We start from the raw sequence: 14,720 nt of genomic DNA, 5'->3' as shown, positions 1-14,720 counted from the left end.
GTGAATCAAAAAGATAAGGACAACGATTGTGCAAAAAACCAAAACAAAAAAAATCACACATACATGAAGAAAAGAGCGCTGAAAGCTCACGACTGCTTCAAACCGGAAATGCGTTGCTACCAAACGAACCAATCACAACGGCGTCAGTGACGGCGTCAGTGACGGCGTCAGTGACGGCGTCAGTGACGGCGTCAGTGACGGCGTCAGTGGCGGCGTGTGGCACGGCGTCGTTTTGACGCAGAACCATAATTCAGGCTTTAGGAGTCATCCGAAGCCCACAGGCACCAGTCCCATACTGAAGAAAAGTTGACTTGATAATTGCTTTTCTAAATCCAGAGAAAAACATGATTTGAAAAAACCAAGATACAGGATACAAGTTCTGTTTGGCTCTTCTGATACTTCTACCATCTAAAACAGAGGTGAATATTTGTTTACTGTTATTTTTGAGTGTGAAGAAATTCCTGCATTTCCTGAGACGTTTTTTGTGAGGTTATTTAGGAATCTGACAGAATGAATTTGTAATTTGTGCGTTTACTTGAACTTTCATATAACAAACAAGTCGAAGTAACAGATTTTCTTCTTTGTAGAACGAATCTAGAATTTGTTTCCAGCAACAACCTCAGAAATAGATGTTAGAAAAGAACATTTGCCATTGTTATACAGGACTGTCTCAGAAAATTAGAATATTGTGATTTTCTGTAATGCAAAACATTCTGGATTCATTACAAATCAACTGAAATATTGCAAGCCTTTTATTATTTTAATATTGCTGATCATGGCTTACAGCTTAAGGAAACTCAAATATCCTATCTCAATATTCTGGGAATCTTAATCTTAAACTGTAAACCATAATCAGCAATATTAAAATAATAAAAGGCTTGCAATATTTCAGTTGATTAGTAATGAATCCAGAATGTATGACATTTTTGTTTTTTTTAATTGCATTACAGAAAATAAAAAACTTTATCACAATATTCTAATTTTCTGAGACAGTCCTGTATATCACCCTTCCTTTCAATTACGCATTTTAATCACTCATTTGTTTTTGTTTTTTGTTAATCTTTGACACATAGATGTCCATTTTCACTTGGACTCCTTTGACTATAGGGCATGTGTCTGTCTCGCTGTCCAGCTAAGCTTGCATCCAGATAACTCAGCAGGCTTCCTCCCTGCATTATATGGTACCAGGTTACATGTGTGAATGCAGCAGTGAACCATGTTAGATGACAATGGTTTTCCAAGACAGTCCTGAATCTGTGACCTTGACAGTTTAACAAGCAGTGCCACCCAACGGCTCGACGATCACATGCAACAGTCCAACAGCTGTAGCCAGCCTTGGTCTTTATGTTGTGGGACTTCCACAGAACTAAGTTCTCTGCAAATTTGCATCAAGACTTTTTCTTTTTGATGATTCTACAGCAGGGTCTGTCACAGAGTGGCAAAACTACTACGAATGGCGGCTTGACAAAGCAATTGGTGCACACTTCTTTTATGCCAAGTTCTCAGAATCATAGTCTTCCAGAACGCTGTTGCTGTTTCCTTCCCAGCTTTGCTTTTGAGTTTGTGTTGTCACCATCAATTTAATTGAAGCTAGTTTTTAAAAAAACTAAAAAATAATTTACATTTAGTTTGAGTAATATAAAGGTTATCAATTGAAGTGTTCATTTCACTCATATCGATGTTGTATATCCCACACACATTTAATTTGAGTAGAAAATATTGTCAAAATATCTTTGGTCCAAAGAAATGCAGATAAAAGATATTCCTGGCTGAATACATAAGATATATCACAGTCTTAAGGAATAAAATAAGTTAAAAAAAACACAGTAATGATGGTTTCTGAAACATTTTAGGATCTCTTAAGTATTAAATTAATAGCTTTGCATATTACTAATTCAAGTTCTCTCAGGTATTTAAAAAAACTTTTCCTACAACTCAGCTTAAAAGAAATTCTAGCTAAGCTGCAGCTAAATCATGTTCTACTTACAGTACTTTGTTCTAACTCAATGCTGCGACATCTGCTATTTGTAATAGATTATGCCCAGTTGTCTCTATAGAGTTCACTAATGTGGTACTTGGCTGACTTACAGTATAATAAATAAAAATATTGGGTTTTTATTGTTTCAACAGAGACAGGTTTATTATACTGCTGAATAATCTACAACAAACACAATACCCTCTCTTTTGTTTCAGAGAGAACCTAATTTTCATCCACGCGCTCTCGGAGCAGCGCCAAGCGTGGCTACATCACATACTTGTGACTAAACATTGAAGAGCTTAAAGCGCACTTTGGAATATTTTCAGAAAGCTCTTCATCATTTTCATAGTGCTGCTTAAGCCAGGTGCTCCGAGCACAGGAAATTCAGTGTGATTTGTCTCTGCGAAGAAAACTGTCTGACGCTCAGATGAACCGTTTAAATTCACATCTTTTTAGGCAATTACAATCGCACTGTGTGAAATGAATCTCAGTTAGCTGATCTGTTTAATCCAGCATCTGTTGTCCACTGCTGACTTTGGCTTTTTTTTCCTGGATGTTTGCATCCCCACCTTTCTCTGCTTCCATCCTACTTTCTACTTTCAATCGTTTCCTCCTTTGATACCTTACCTTCTTTTTTCCACTCGCCTCCTCTTCTTAACATCCTCCCTCTTGTAGAGGTGATTGGCGTTGCTGAGTTGGTGAATAAAATGAACGGGCCGTGGTTCAACCGCTTCGATGAGGATCTGGCCACAGCTTTCTCCATCTACTGTGGTATCAGCATCGCCCACGTAGGTCTATTCTCTCACTCTCTAACCTTTCAGTCCTTTTATTTTTTCTTTATAAATCCTCTTTGTCCACATTTTAGTGATGGCTGCCATCTCTGCAGTGAAGATAGAAAAAATCTACAAATAAAAAACTAAGTTTGATAAGCACAAAGAACAACATGAAATGTCAAAAATGTCTTTCTAGTTTTAATTTTTATGTAGTCATCTTCAAAATCCATTCCCTACCACTTCCTCATTTCTTCAAATCCCATTAGTGCATATAATCCCTGGTTGATCTAGAAACAGAATAAAAGAAAGTGCAGGAAATAAGCATGTACAGATTATTCATCATTGGGAGTCTCTTCGCCTTTGTGGTAGATGTGTCGCTCATGCAGTCGAACAGCTTGAGACTGGCAGAATGACATCAGTTTGGTGGGAGCAATATGCTCAGTCAAAGAAGAGTGAAGCAAAGTCCCATGGGAAATTTGAAGACATTCATTGTAATGAAATAGACTTACCCATGTGCTGCAGTTCAAAGGCATTGTATAAGTGCTGCAACCCCATCAACACACATGCAGCTCAGGAGCAGCTTCTGGTCATAAAGACGATTATGAAGCTGACGATGTTTGTAGCGATGATAACGACCACACGAAGCTCAGGAGACCATATGATGTAGAACTATTGACATAACCCACAGAGTAGCTTGTTGCTGTATGTGACATTTCAGACCAGTTCTCTTGTGTCCCTCTGAAAACTGTTTTAATGTATCTGTCATTAATTGACTTTCCTTGGATAGGAAGGGAGGGAGGGAGGGAGGGAGGGAGGGAGGAAGGAAGGAAGGAAGGAAGGAAGGAAGGAAGGAAGGAAGGAAGGAAGGAAGGAAGGAAGGAAGGAAGGAAGGAAGGAAGGAAGGAAGGAAGGAAGGAAGGAAGGAAGGAAGGAAGGAAGGAAGGAAGGAAGGAAGGAAGGAAGGAAGGAAGGAAGGAAGGAAGGAAGGAAGGAAGGAAGGAAGGAAGGAAGGAAGGAAGGAAGGAAGGAAGGAAGGAAGGAAGGAAGGAAGGAAGGAAGGAAGGAAGAGCTTTATTACATCTCCTAAGGGAAGTCGCCGCACAGATGAGAAATATTTTATTTAGCATTTCCAGTTTAGAGTCTGACCTTTTAATGACTCCAGGTATTCAACAGTGTATTTACTATTAATATATGTGATTCGAAAAAATAATTGACCTCAAGGAGGCTCATTATTCATTCAAACATGATTAAATGCATTATTCATCAATACCTGTCATTTCAGTGGAATGTAAAGAGCAGCTTTTTCATGTCAGATGAGTTTCACTGTTTTGTGCTGGACAGACCAATACCTTTAATTCAAATGTAGCCATGTAGATTAACGTGAAGTTTGAGAACGACCAAGAAAAAGCTATTTTAAAATCATAAAACATCATAAGAAATGACAAAACAGTTATTTTTGGATATGAGTTTTCAAAATGAAGATTGAAAAAATTGGTTCTGCTCTATCATATTTCATGTTATAATGTTGTTTTGTTTGTCTCTCTAGTCTCTTCTTTACAAGAGAGTCCATGAAGCTCAGTTCAGGTCCCACCTGGCCAACGAAATGATGATGTACCACATGAAGGTGAATTCCGATCAGCCCGAGACACAGTATTCAGAGACGCTGCGGATGTATGCTCCACATGAGCCAGCATGTGTCTTTTGCAGGTTTCGGAGGAAGAGGTGACTAAGCTGCTGGTGACCGGGATCAATCCTGTGAAGGAGATCCACCCGTGCTTCGCTGAGTTCACATACACACCACGCTCTCTGCCTGATGACACCACTCATATGGTGAGGAAATGGACACAAGTGGGTTTTGAGATGCAACTGAGAGAAAAGAAGCCACAGTGAGAGCTAAAACTGCTCCTGTTGTGTGTGTCTGCAGTGCGTCTTCAGCATGTTTGAAGACATGGGCTTCATCAACACCTACAAAATTGACATGCACACTCTGGCCAGGTTTGACAGCTCCATCAATCCACACACTGAATATATTTGTGTGTTTGCCAATAACATTGCACAGTTTAAAACGGATGGCTTGTTTCCTTTAAGCTTGTGGCTTTTTTTTGCTTGTTTTTGGTGTGAAGTCTTTATTTTTCTTGTCAAATATCTTATACTGTATTGTGGAAGATTGGCTTTGAATGCTTTTGGGAGCTCAATTATTCTCATTTTTGTCATCGAATGAATCATGTCAGTCAGTTATAAGATCCAAAATGGCAATACTGTGAATTAAGACAAATGTCAGAGGAGCTTGGAGATGAATAACAGACAAGACTTTAATCAGTAGAGTGAAAAATTATTCAGATATAAGCTCCTAGACAGAATTCTGCTTTTATTAATCATGGAAAACGCCATCAGCTTTGCTGAAAAGTTGTAATGTAGCAGCTTCCTCTTCAATAATTCTCTCTCTCTCTCTCTGCTCTTTCAATTGAAAGCAAGAGCTGCACAAAAGAAAAAAAGAATGGTCACAATACTCTGATTAAATTACATGCTGGAGAAAGATGGGTGCCGTGGCATGGTGCTTTTATAGTGCATGTGTCACTGGCAACATGGAGGGATGTAAGCCATAATTAAACTGCTGCCTTGGTGACAGGTTCTGTCTGATGGTGAAAAGAGGCTACAGAGACCCTCCCTACCACAACTGGATGCACGCCTTCTCCGTCTCACACTTCTGTTACCTGCTCTACAAAAACCTAGGCCTGTCCAACTACCTCGAGTGAGTGCACAACTCCTAAACATTCAAGAAACACATCATTACCTTGCTCATCTGAAAACTATTCATTGTTTTCCCTCTGTCATCTAGGGATATAGAGATTTTAGCTCTCTTTGTCTCCTGTATGTGTCATGATCTGGACCACCGTGGCACCAACAATTCTTTCCAAGTGGACTCGGTGAGCAGAAATGATCTTTTTTACCAACGATCAGGAGTGACTGGAAGAGCATATACTGTACCATCACAATCACGTAGAGTCCAGTGCATCTCTGACGACAGTAGTATCAGTCTGGGGTTTTATTTCATCACCTGTGAATTTGCCCCCTGAAAGACACTAACTGTCATCACAACCTGACACACTCACCAATATTACACACTAAAGAGCATTTATAAATCAACATTTTAGCAACTTTTTCTAATTTCTTATTTCATTTATTTATGTATTTTTTGATCTAGTTTAAGATTCAGAGTGGAGCTGATATGAACTGTGTAAATGAAAACAGAAATACATTTAGATGTAGAATGGGATTTCATTGCAGTGTGTGTGTGTATGTGTGTGTGTTTTATTTTCAGCAATCGGTTCTAGCTGCTCTCTACAGCTCAGAGGGATCTGTGATGGAGGTAAACTTAAACTTGTGACTTAATCAATCTTTGCTGTGTAAATCAGTAAACTAAGAAAAAGCAGTCGTGTCACTGGCTCTGTTAGTTCAATGTCTTTGCAGTTAATTAAATGCAGTGTGAGCGCCTGATGTGGTGTCCTTCTGCAACATCTAGTGGTCAAAATAAATACTGACTTTTTGCAGCAGGGATGAGGCACTTGAGATGCATCTAAAGTGGCTTTGCTTTTTCCAACAGCAGCATGACTCAACATTGCCTTAGAAGCACCATATTCAGATTTTTCTCACATAATTTATCATAATGCTCTGTTTGCTAGAGGCATCACTTTGCCCAGGCAATTGCTATTCTGAACACCCATGGCTGCAACATCTTTGAGAAGTTCTCGAGGAAGGTGAGACATAGTTCCACATGCATTTAGATTCCACGGTGTTCTGTCGCTGTTTGTGCAAGCTTAAGATATCCTTGTGTGTTTTTAGGACTACCAGCGTATGTTGGACTTGATGAGAGACATAATTCTGGCTACAGACTTAGCTCACCATCTCCGTATTTTCAAGGACTTGCAGAAGATGGCTGATGGTACGCCTCAGTAGCTCAGTATGCACGGCCACGTCTCTACGTCTCTGCTCGCAGTTATGACCCTGAAGAGCCTGGAGAGGCTCGAATCAGACAGCTCAGTAAACCAGTATCTAAAATTCTCCTTAAACTAGGGCGGAGGGTTTTTAAACAGGACAACATTTTGCATGGGTGATGTTTAAAGCATACAGTAATGAATATAATACAAGTGTTATAGTTATCCTTTTTCTCTTGAATCGCTTGTTCTTTTCTTTGCATATATTATAGGATAAAAAGGCACTAATACTGATACAGGTACATACATTTTATTCCAGACACTGTCTGGTTGAACATTCCATTAATTGGAAATTTGTAAAAAGATCTAAGGTCAAACCTCAAGCATCCAGCTCTGGCATTCCTAATAATCTACTTCTATTGGATCTTTTTGTCCAATGTTGCTTACACTCTTATGTAGTGTAATTGGCTGTAACCTCCTGGCCAGCAGTTATTTATGCCTGAATGCAACTAATTATAAGTTATCCTAAGTAAATGTCTCCGCGGGGAATTCAATTTTGAGCCGTTAAAGCATTTCAAGGACATTTGACACCTCTAAATGAGCTAGCAAATTTCCCTGCATCAGAGTATGCAAGTTGTCAATCATGGGGTTGAATAGTCAAAGCAGAACCAGGATGAATATGTGCAGTGAAATGTCAATCATGTGGACTCATCTCTACTTCCTTTGTTCACCAACAACTTTAGAAATTGTAAAAAAAAAAAAAAAAAAAAAAAAAAAAAAAAAAGTAAAGCAACACCACTGTTCTTCTGTGTGTGTAAAGTTAAACTTTTTATTCCTGTTGTTTTTCAGATGGATACAACCCAAAAAGCCGCACCCACCACTCCTTGCTCCTGTGCCTGCTGATGACCTCGTGTGACCTGTCAGACCAGACAAAGGGCTGGAAAACCACACGCAAGATTGCTGTCAGTAGATAGGCTGCACCATTGTTTATAAATATACACAATACAGCAAATATGCTGTCGTATATATTATAGATGTGGCTGTAATTTCAGCCTGGATGTTGCAAAAGTTACTTTTACAGCGTAAGCTATAATTGGTGCTGATTTTAGCCTATAAACGCAAAGCCTAATTAAAGTCTGAAAACACTCCAACTGCAAAAAGCTGAAACATAAACAGTATTACATTACAAGGTAGAACTTTCCCTGAGATTTGAATATATTTCCCTCTTTTTAATAACACATTACTGAAGATTACCCATAACCAATAAATAAGAATCAAACTGGTCCATTAATAGGAAAACAGATTAAAAATGCAAATCTTCACAGCTGGAAACAACCTTTGAGCTCTGTTACATTAAATTCTCTTCTGTGAGAACATACTTCATTTCAGGATTATGTTTAATCTTTGCATGCCCCCTTTGCAGTACCAAAACCCCTAAACCTTGCCCTAAATCCAACCATGACTCTGCAAACACTTGTACAATATATAATTTATTTTGTTTTTTAGCACGTGCCGTCATTCGTCTGCATGGTGAAATGTAAGGGCAGTAGTCCAAACCTCTGAATTGACTGTTTTTTGTTGTTTTTTTTTTTGTCTTAAAAAGTTATTCAGACCAAAACGTTAATGTAAACTAAACTTTTTATGTCTGCCTGTATATATCCGCAGGAGCTGATTTACAAAGAGTTCTTCTCTCAAGGAGATCTGGTAGGTGCCAGCGCGCACCAGCTGTCAAGTAGCTCCTGATTTTATAGCACATATGGCTGAAATTGGTGTTATTTTACACTTTTTTGAGCACATTGCTCATGTTTTTGTGTGTGCAGGAAAAGGCCATGGGGAACAGGCCCAGTGAGATGATGGACAGAGAGAAAGCGTACATCCCAGAGCTACAGATCAGCTTCATGGAGCACATCGCCATGCCCATCTACAAGTGCGTATAGAAAGTGAAATGGTCACATTTTCACTTAAAAAAGTTGGACATACTTCACAATCCTCATGACCAGTTGCCAACCACAGTGAGAGATCCTGCCTTTTTAATATTGCATCTAAATTGAAAATGGCCTCCTCCATTGCCTCTACCTTTATGCTGCTCCATTTTAGCATCTTTTAGCTAATTCTTCTAGTTTCATTGATATTATTTCCAGCAGCTGTTGTCATCATATTCACTTTTATAGCCCAATTTATTCTTTTACCAACTAACCTTAAAAATAACTGGGAACTTTTGCAACTGAGTCACATATTTCCTTTCCACCATCTCCCTCAGTAGGAGGGATCAAATTAGAGAGACTAGTCGATGTACACTCGATAGATTGACAGGCACAGAACTCCAGCTGATTGCTAATGCTAGCTGATTACTCCTGTAAGTGTAAATCAGCACGTGCTGGGCGACACATTTTTCAATACCAACCTCATTAAGTGATAATATGTTGTGTTTACTACTCCCAAGTGGCCCAAAAAATCAGTTTGTGGCGGTTTAACAAAATGAACTGCTGTGTTGAAATAAACACAAGGTTTATTCCACCTCATGAATAAATCAAATTAGAAAAATATGGGATTGCCCGATCATTTACACCTTTTTAACGTGAAACCCTTTAATGTAGGGTAATTGCATGTAAGCCTCACTTCAAACTCCTCTATTAGAAAGACAAATGAATGCCACCTCCTCTCTCTTTCTCTCTCTCTCTCTATCTCCCCCTCTCCTTTTAGGCTGCTGTCTGAGCTGTTTCCAGGAGCCACTGAGCTGTACGAAAGAGTGGCGGCAAATCGTGAGCAGTGGACCAAAGTGTCCCACAAGTTCACCATACGTGGGTTGCCTAGCAACAACAGCCTGGACTTCCTGGACCAGGAATATGAGCTGCTTCAATCCCAGGGTGCTTTCGGGAGCGATGACCACTGCCTCAATGGTTGCCTTGATGAGACTGAGGGAGCGAGGGGCCAGTGACACCAGCGGGCTGCTGGCGGGTTTAACTGAAGTTTCTGTGGTCCAATAAGAGGCTGACAATACCTTCTGAGCGACCGAACGGGGACAGGTCTCTCTGCTCTGAACGACTTAGATGCTTAGCAGGCCATGCAGAGTGGAAAGGACAAAGTTTCAAACTAACTGAATCAGACAGCTGATGTGAAACGAGTGGATTCATTCACGAGTCGGTTTACTGATTAGACGCTACATGTTGCTTTTGTCAACCAGTTGAGAAGAGTAGAAAGTTATCTTTTTTTAGCAGCTATACTGGAAAAATAGGTTTTTACCACTAAACACAAGTTCATTCAGACAACACCAGTCCTGAGTAAGATTGTACAAACACACACATATCAACGCACACATGTACATGCACATACTATTTAGACACACAAGTTGGACATTCATTCTTAAAGGAAAGTCTACTATCATAACAGTGAGAATACAGTAAGTGCTATATGTTCTGTGAAATATTTCATAAGCGCTTCTCTTAATTTATATGACACCATTTGTTCAGAGTAATGAAGCTGCCATACTTTTCTCCAGATACACATGAACCCACGAACATTTCATGTTATTCGTTTTTTTTCTGGGTCAGTGTTCAGTTTTTCTTTTGCTCGCAAATTAATGAGGTATATTTTCACTCCATCATAAAACTTTTGTATTCCACTCTTTAGAGTAAACTGGGACTTAATGTTCATTTGCTTAAACAATACTTAAAACCCTAATGTGTACTGATTCACTTTCCCTCATTACTTAAGGGACACTTTGACAATCATACACCAATAACATAAGAGGAACTGATATCTGACCCTCCCTCATGCATTCAAAATTAAAAACACACACCTCCTGCATATTAAGTACACGTAACTACATTAAGAGTGTATTTAAACCTCAAAAATGGACTACTGGTGACAATAAACCTGCTTTCAGTTCATTCTTTTCCCTGTGTATCCCACTCCCTTGCACTTTCATTCTTTTCTTTGCCATGTTGCTCTTTAATCTTATTTAATTTACAAATGTTATCATAAAACCACTTCAGATACAGAGTAACAGAAGCCCTTTAAAAGATCCATCTCATTTGTTTGTGTAAATGTGCTACTGTAGAGTGTCACTGAGTGTTTCATATGGATCTGCCTTATTGCGCATCTTTGCTGCCTTTCTTAGAGCTTTTAATACATAAAAGTGTAATAAAGAGTTTGTGTAGTATGTATGTAGAATATTTGTTAAAGACATAGTATAAGTATCAATGTGTTGGCTGAATGATCACCATGGTGAGAAGATGTATACTGTGAGATACCACAGGTGTCATGTAATTTTACTAGGTTCTATTCTAACTTATCAGTACAACCAGCTTTGGGTGTTTGAGGCAGATTTGAAAAGCTTTTTTATTTTTTTATTTTTTTTTTTTTCAGTTCTTGGTGCACCAAAAAAGTAGTTTTTTTTTTTTTTAAATAGGGAACTATAGATGTAGCCATGATAGAAATTTCTCATCCTTGAATGTGTCATCACTTCACTGTTGATGCATTCAAAGAAAAGGATTTTTCGTCTCATAAAAACCGAACACGTCAGGAGAATAAGGTTTTGTGATATTATATGCCATACCTAATTGTACATTACAATTTTAACAAAGAAAATGCTGCAGGGTTATGTAATGGACATTGCTGTGTGTGGGCTGCGTGTGGACAACTGAATGAATGAGTGGTGTGTGAGCGGTTACGTAGATGACATAAAGAAAACGAGGGGAAAAAAAGAGCTTGTTAGGCTCACATAAGCCTAAAGTAGTTCATCATAATTTATTCTTATTCCCCTCTTTCATTTTATGCAGTCACATTCCTTAAAAATATCAGATGAATGCAAAATTATTGCAACCATAGGCTTAAACAAGATGATGTTTCTTCAAAAAGCTCTCATCAGGGGTGCAATAGTGACAAAAGTTAATTGGTTTGTAAACTGTTTTGCTGCGTCCTAACTGCATTGGGATATGCATTGTGTGGCTGGATGAAAGTGTTTGATCTGCCTTGTTCTGTTTTATGGACTTTATTATAGTCTTTTAAAGGGCACACAGGTGTCATTCCTAAGCCACTCGTTTACTTTGTCAGACTCTTTATTGTTCCCATTTCTCTCATTTTTGAAACACTTTTCAAATGTACCTGCCTTTTTCAAGTGAAATATGAATTGTCTGCTTCTGTAACATTGCATAGATACCTATGTAAATACCTATGCCTCTTGTAAATTATTGCTTTAGGTCTGAGCTGCCAAAGGCTTTAGATTGTTAGATCATTATGTTTCCATTGGAAAAAAATAAATAAGTAAGTGGAGTGTGACTATTTTAATACAAAAATGCTTTTGAGAGTTCATACCTATGACGGTTTTCTATCATGAGTGTGTATCTGTCCTTTTATGTTTGTTTAAAAGTGTCAGGGCTCAATGTGCCAAGCAAACATTTTCTACTTCCTGGCCAAGCTGCAACAGATATAAATTAAGATATATTTTGTTCATTGATGTCAGGCTGCATTTCTGTTCAAACTTTGTAACTCATCATGACAGCTTGTCCATGAAGTACAAACCTAATCTACTGTATTTCCCCTCATCACAGCAGGAACAGCAGGACTCTGTCCTGTGTTGTAATGTCATTGTGTGACATAATTGTTAAAAATGGCAAGAATATAACTGCTGTAAATAACAAAAGTTTTAAAAGATGTTTTTGATTGTCTGCCATTATTACAATGGGAAGTACGGTATTTCAGTTCTGTAATGTATTTAAAGTGTTTGCTTCCTGTTCTTTCTTTTCATTTTTTAAGCCATGTCTGAACAAGCCTAAGCTTAGACTTTTACAAAGGGGATGAAAGAAAATTATGTGTGTTTTTAGAATATAAAGATGGTATTCTTTCACAAATGCCAACCCAGAGTAATCGTGATGCTTATACTGAGGAGTAAATCAGGTCATCTGTTCATTTGTTTTGTTGAGTTCTGAGTGCCGCTGGTCTTCTTCAGATGTACTGATCATGGATATTTTTGGAGAAAAAAAGTGGATGACATTTTAATTTTTTTTTCTTCTTTCTTTGAATAAATCAGGTGAATGGTTTGTCTGCTATTGTAGTCTCTGCATGAGTACATATGCTATAAGTACAGTCTACTGTACCACATTGTCCTACCATGAAACTACATGGTCACATTGAGTAGTGTGTATGACTTCTGACAAGACTGATTGAATCATTAGAGTGGCATGACTCCTGATTTCCTTTATTATATGCCACAGACTATAGAAGCATGTCTTGATTGAAACATTGAGGGTCTAAAACAGAGCACATCAGCCTGTATATCCCTCTACCTTTTATTTATAGCGATTTCATTAAAGACCAAAGACCAAACTATATTGAAACCACCCAAGGGGTCTAATATGGTGTTTTAATGTAAATTGTTTTGGGGCTGAAATTATATTCAGTCTCTAGCACATTTGGATTTCCTTGAATTATTAAATTACAAAATTAAAATATGTCATATCAGTTGAAATAAAACCTTTTTATTGAATGGGTTAAAACTGATTTATGAGCAGAATAAAAATGTTAGAGCATTTTAAGAGAAGGTAACTCACCTACACACACTTAAATTGTCTGTAAAGTTATTTTATTCAGACTATTTATACCTCAACAAATTCAACTGGTACAAAAAAGTATCCTCATCCCAAAATATGAAAAAACTTTTACATCATAAATATATTTTCTTAACAGTAATTTATACTACCATACTAATAGCAGCTGTTTAGCATATTTAAACATTTAAATTATAGTGATTGGATTACTTCTATGACCTAATTCTATTTTAGTGTAAATTTTCAATTAAACTCTTAAAATTATTTTTGAATATAATTTACCAAACTCAGTCCATCAAAAGGTATATCAGCACTTTGAGGCTGAAGGTTTTTGGACAATGAAGGATTGTGAATTCAGGTGAATGTGGCAGATTTTTCTTTTATAAAAAATATATATATTTTATTATACAAAATAATAAATATAGTTGATAATAAATGTTTTGTAGGGAAAGGCTCAGTATGTCCCTTTATTGTATATGTAATTATATACACTCACCGGCCACACCTGTCAAAACTGCTCGTTAACAAATTTCAACAAGCAAATTTCTAATCAGCCAATCACACGGCAGCAACTCAATGCATTTAGGCATGTAGACATGGTCAAGACGATCTGCTGATGTTCAAACCGAGCATCAGAATGGGTAAGAAAGGTGAGTTAAGTGACTTTGAATGTCGCATGGTTGTTGGTGCCAGACGGGCTGGTCTGAGTATTTCAGAAACTTCTGATCTACTGGGATTTTCACACACAACCATCTCTAGGGTTTTACAGAGAAAGGTCAGAAAAAGAGAAAATATCCAGTGAGCTGCAGTTCTTTGGGCGCAAATGCCTTGTTGATGCCAGAGGTCAGAGGAGAATGGCCAGACTGGTTCGAGCTGATAGAAAAGCAACAGTAACTCGAATAACCACTCATTACAACCGAGGGATGGAGAGGAGCATCTCTGAACACAACACATCAAACCTTGAGACGGATGGGCTCCAGCAGGAGAAGACCATACCAGGAGAACAGGAAACTGAGACTAGACTTCACACAGACTCACCAAAATTGGACAACAGAAGATGGAAAAAGTTGCCTGGTCTGACGAGTCTCAATTTCTGCTGCCACATTCGGATGGTAGGGTCAGAATTTGGCGTCAACAAAATGAAAGCATGGATCCATCCTGCCTTGTATCAATCATTCAGGCTAGTGGTGGTGGTGTAATGGTGTGGCACACTTTGGGCCCATTAGTACTAATTGAGCATCGTGTCAACGCCACAGCCTACCTGAGTATTGTTGCTGACCATGTCCATCCCTTTATGACCACAGTGTACCATCTTCTGATGGCTACTTCCAGCAGGATAACGTCCCATGTTATAAAGCGTGAATCGTCTCAGACTGGTTTCCTGAATATGACAATGAGTTCACTGCACTCAAAGGCCTCCACAGTCACCAGATCTCAATCCAATATAGCACCTTGAGGATGTGGTGGAACAGGAGATTTGCATCAC

The 14,720-nt window shown here is 38.3% G+C and overlaps 1 protein-coding gene across 3 annotated transcripts in view; it reads left to right on the top strand.

Annotated features, from left to right (window-relative positions):
* The window catches only part of LOC133441667 (cGMP-dependent 3',5'-cyclic phosphodiesterase), a 196,671-nt gene extending 183,944 nt beyond the window's left edge, over window positions 1-12,727 (top strand). For all 3 annotated transcript variants that reach the window (XM_061719203.1, XM_061719205.1, XM_061719204.1), the window contains 13 exons: window positions 2,654-2,766; window positions 4,298-4,375; window positions 4,459-4,581; window positions 4,676-4,746; window positions 5,381-5,503; window positions 5,591-5,678; window positions 6,074-6,121; window positions 6,435-6,509; window positions 6,595-6,694; window positions 7,536-7,648; window positions 8,352-8,390; window positions 8,507-8,613; window positions 9,390-12,727. In XM_061719203.1, coding sequence (XP_061575187.1) covers window positions 2,654-2,766; window positions 4,298-4,375; window positions 4,459-4,581; window positions 4,676-4,746; window positions 5,381-5,503; window positions 5,591-5,678; window positions 6,074-6,121; window positions 6,435-6,509; window positions 6,595-6,694; window positions 7,536-7,648; window positions 8,352-8,390; window positions 8,507-8,613; window positions 9,390-9,624 — 1,313 coding nt within the window. In that variant the 3' untranslated portion in view covers window positions 9,625-12,727. The remainder of the gene's footprint in view (window positions 1-2,653; window positions 2,767-4,297; window positions 4,376-4,458; window positions 4,582-4,675; window positions 4,747-5,380; window positions 5,504-5,590; window positions 5,679-6,073; window positions 6,122-6,434; window positions 6,510-6,594; window positions 6,695-7,535; window positions 7,649-8,351; window positions 8,391-8,506; window positions 8,614-9,389) is intronic.
* The last annotated feature ends 1,993 nt before the right edge of the window (window positions 12,728-14,720 follow it).

The sequence above is a fragment of the Cololabis saira genome, chromosome 4 (assembly GCF_033807715.1).
Source record: "Cololabis saira isolate AMF1-May2022 chromosome 4, fColSai1.1, whole genome shotgun sequence".
Taxonomy (NCBI): domain Eukaryota; kingdom Metazoa; phylum Chordata; class Actinopteri; order Beloniformes; family Belonidae; genus Cololabis; species Cololabis saira.
The sequence above is the reverse complement of the archived record's forward strand: the minus strand, read 5'-3'. Positions and strand labels throughout refer to the sequence as shown.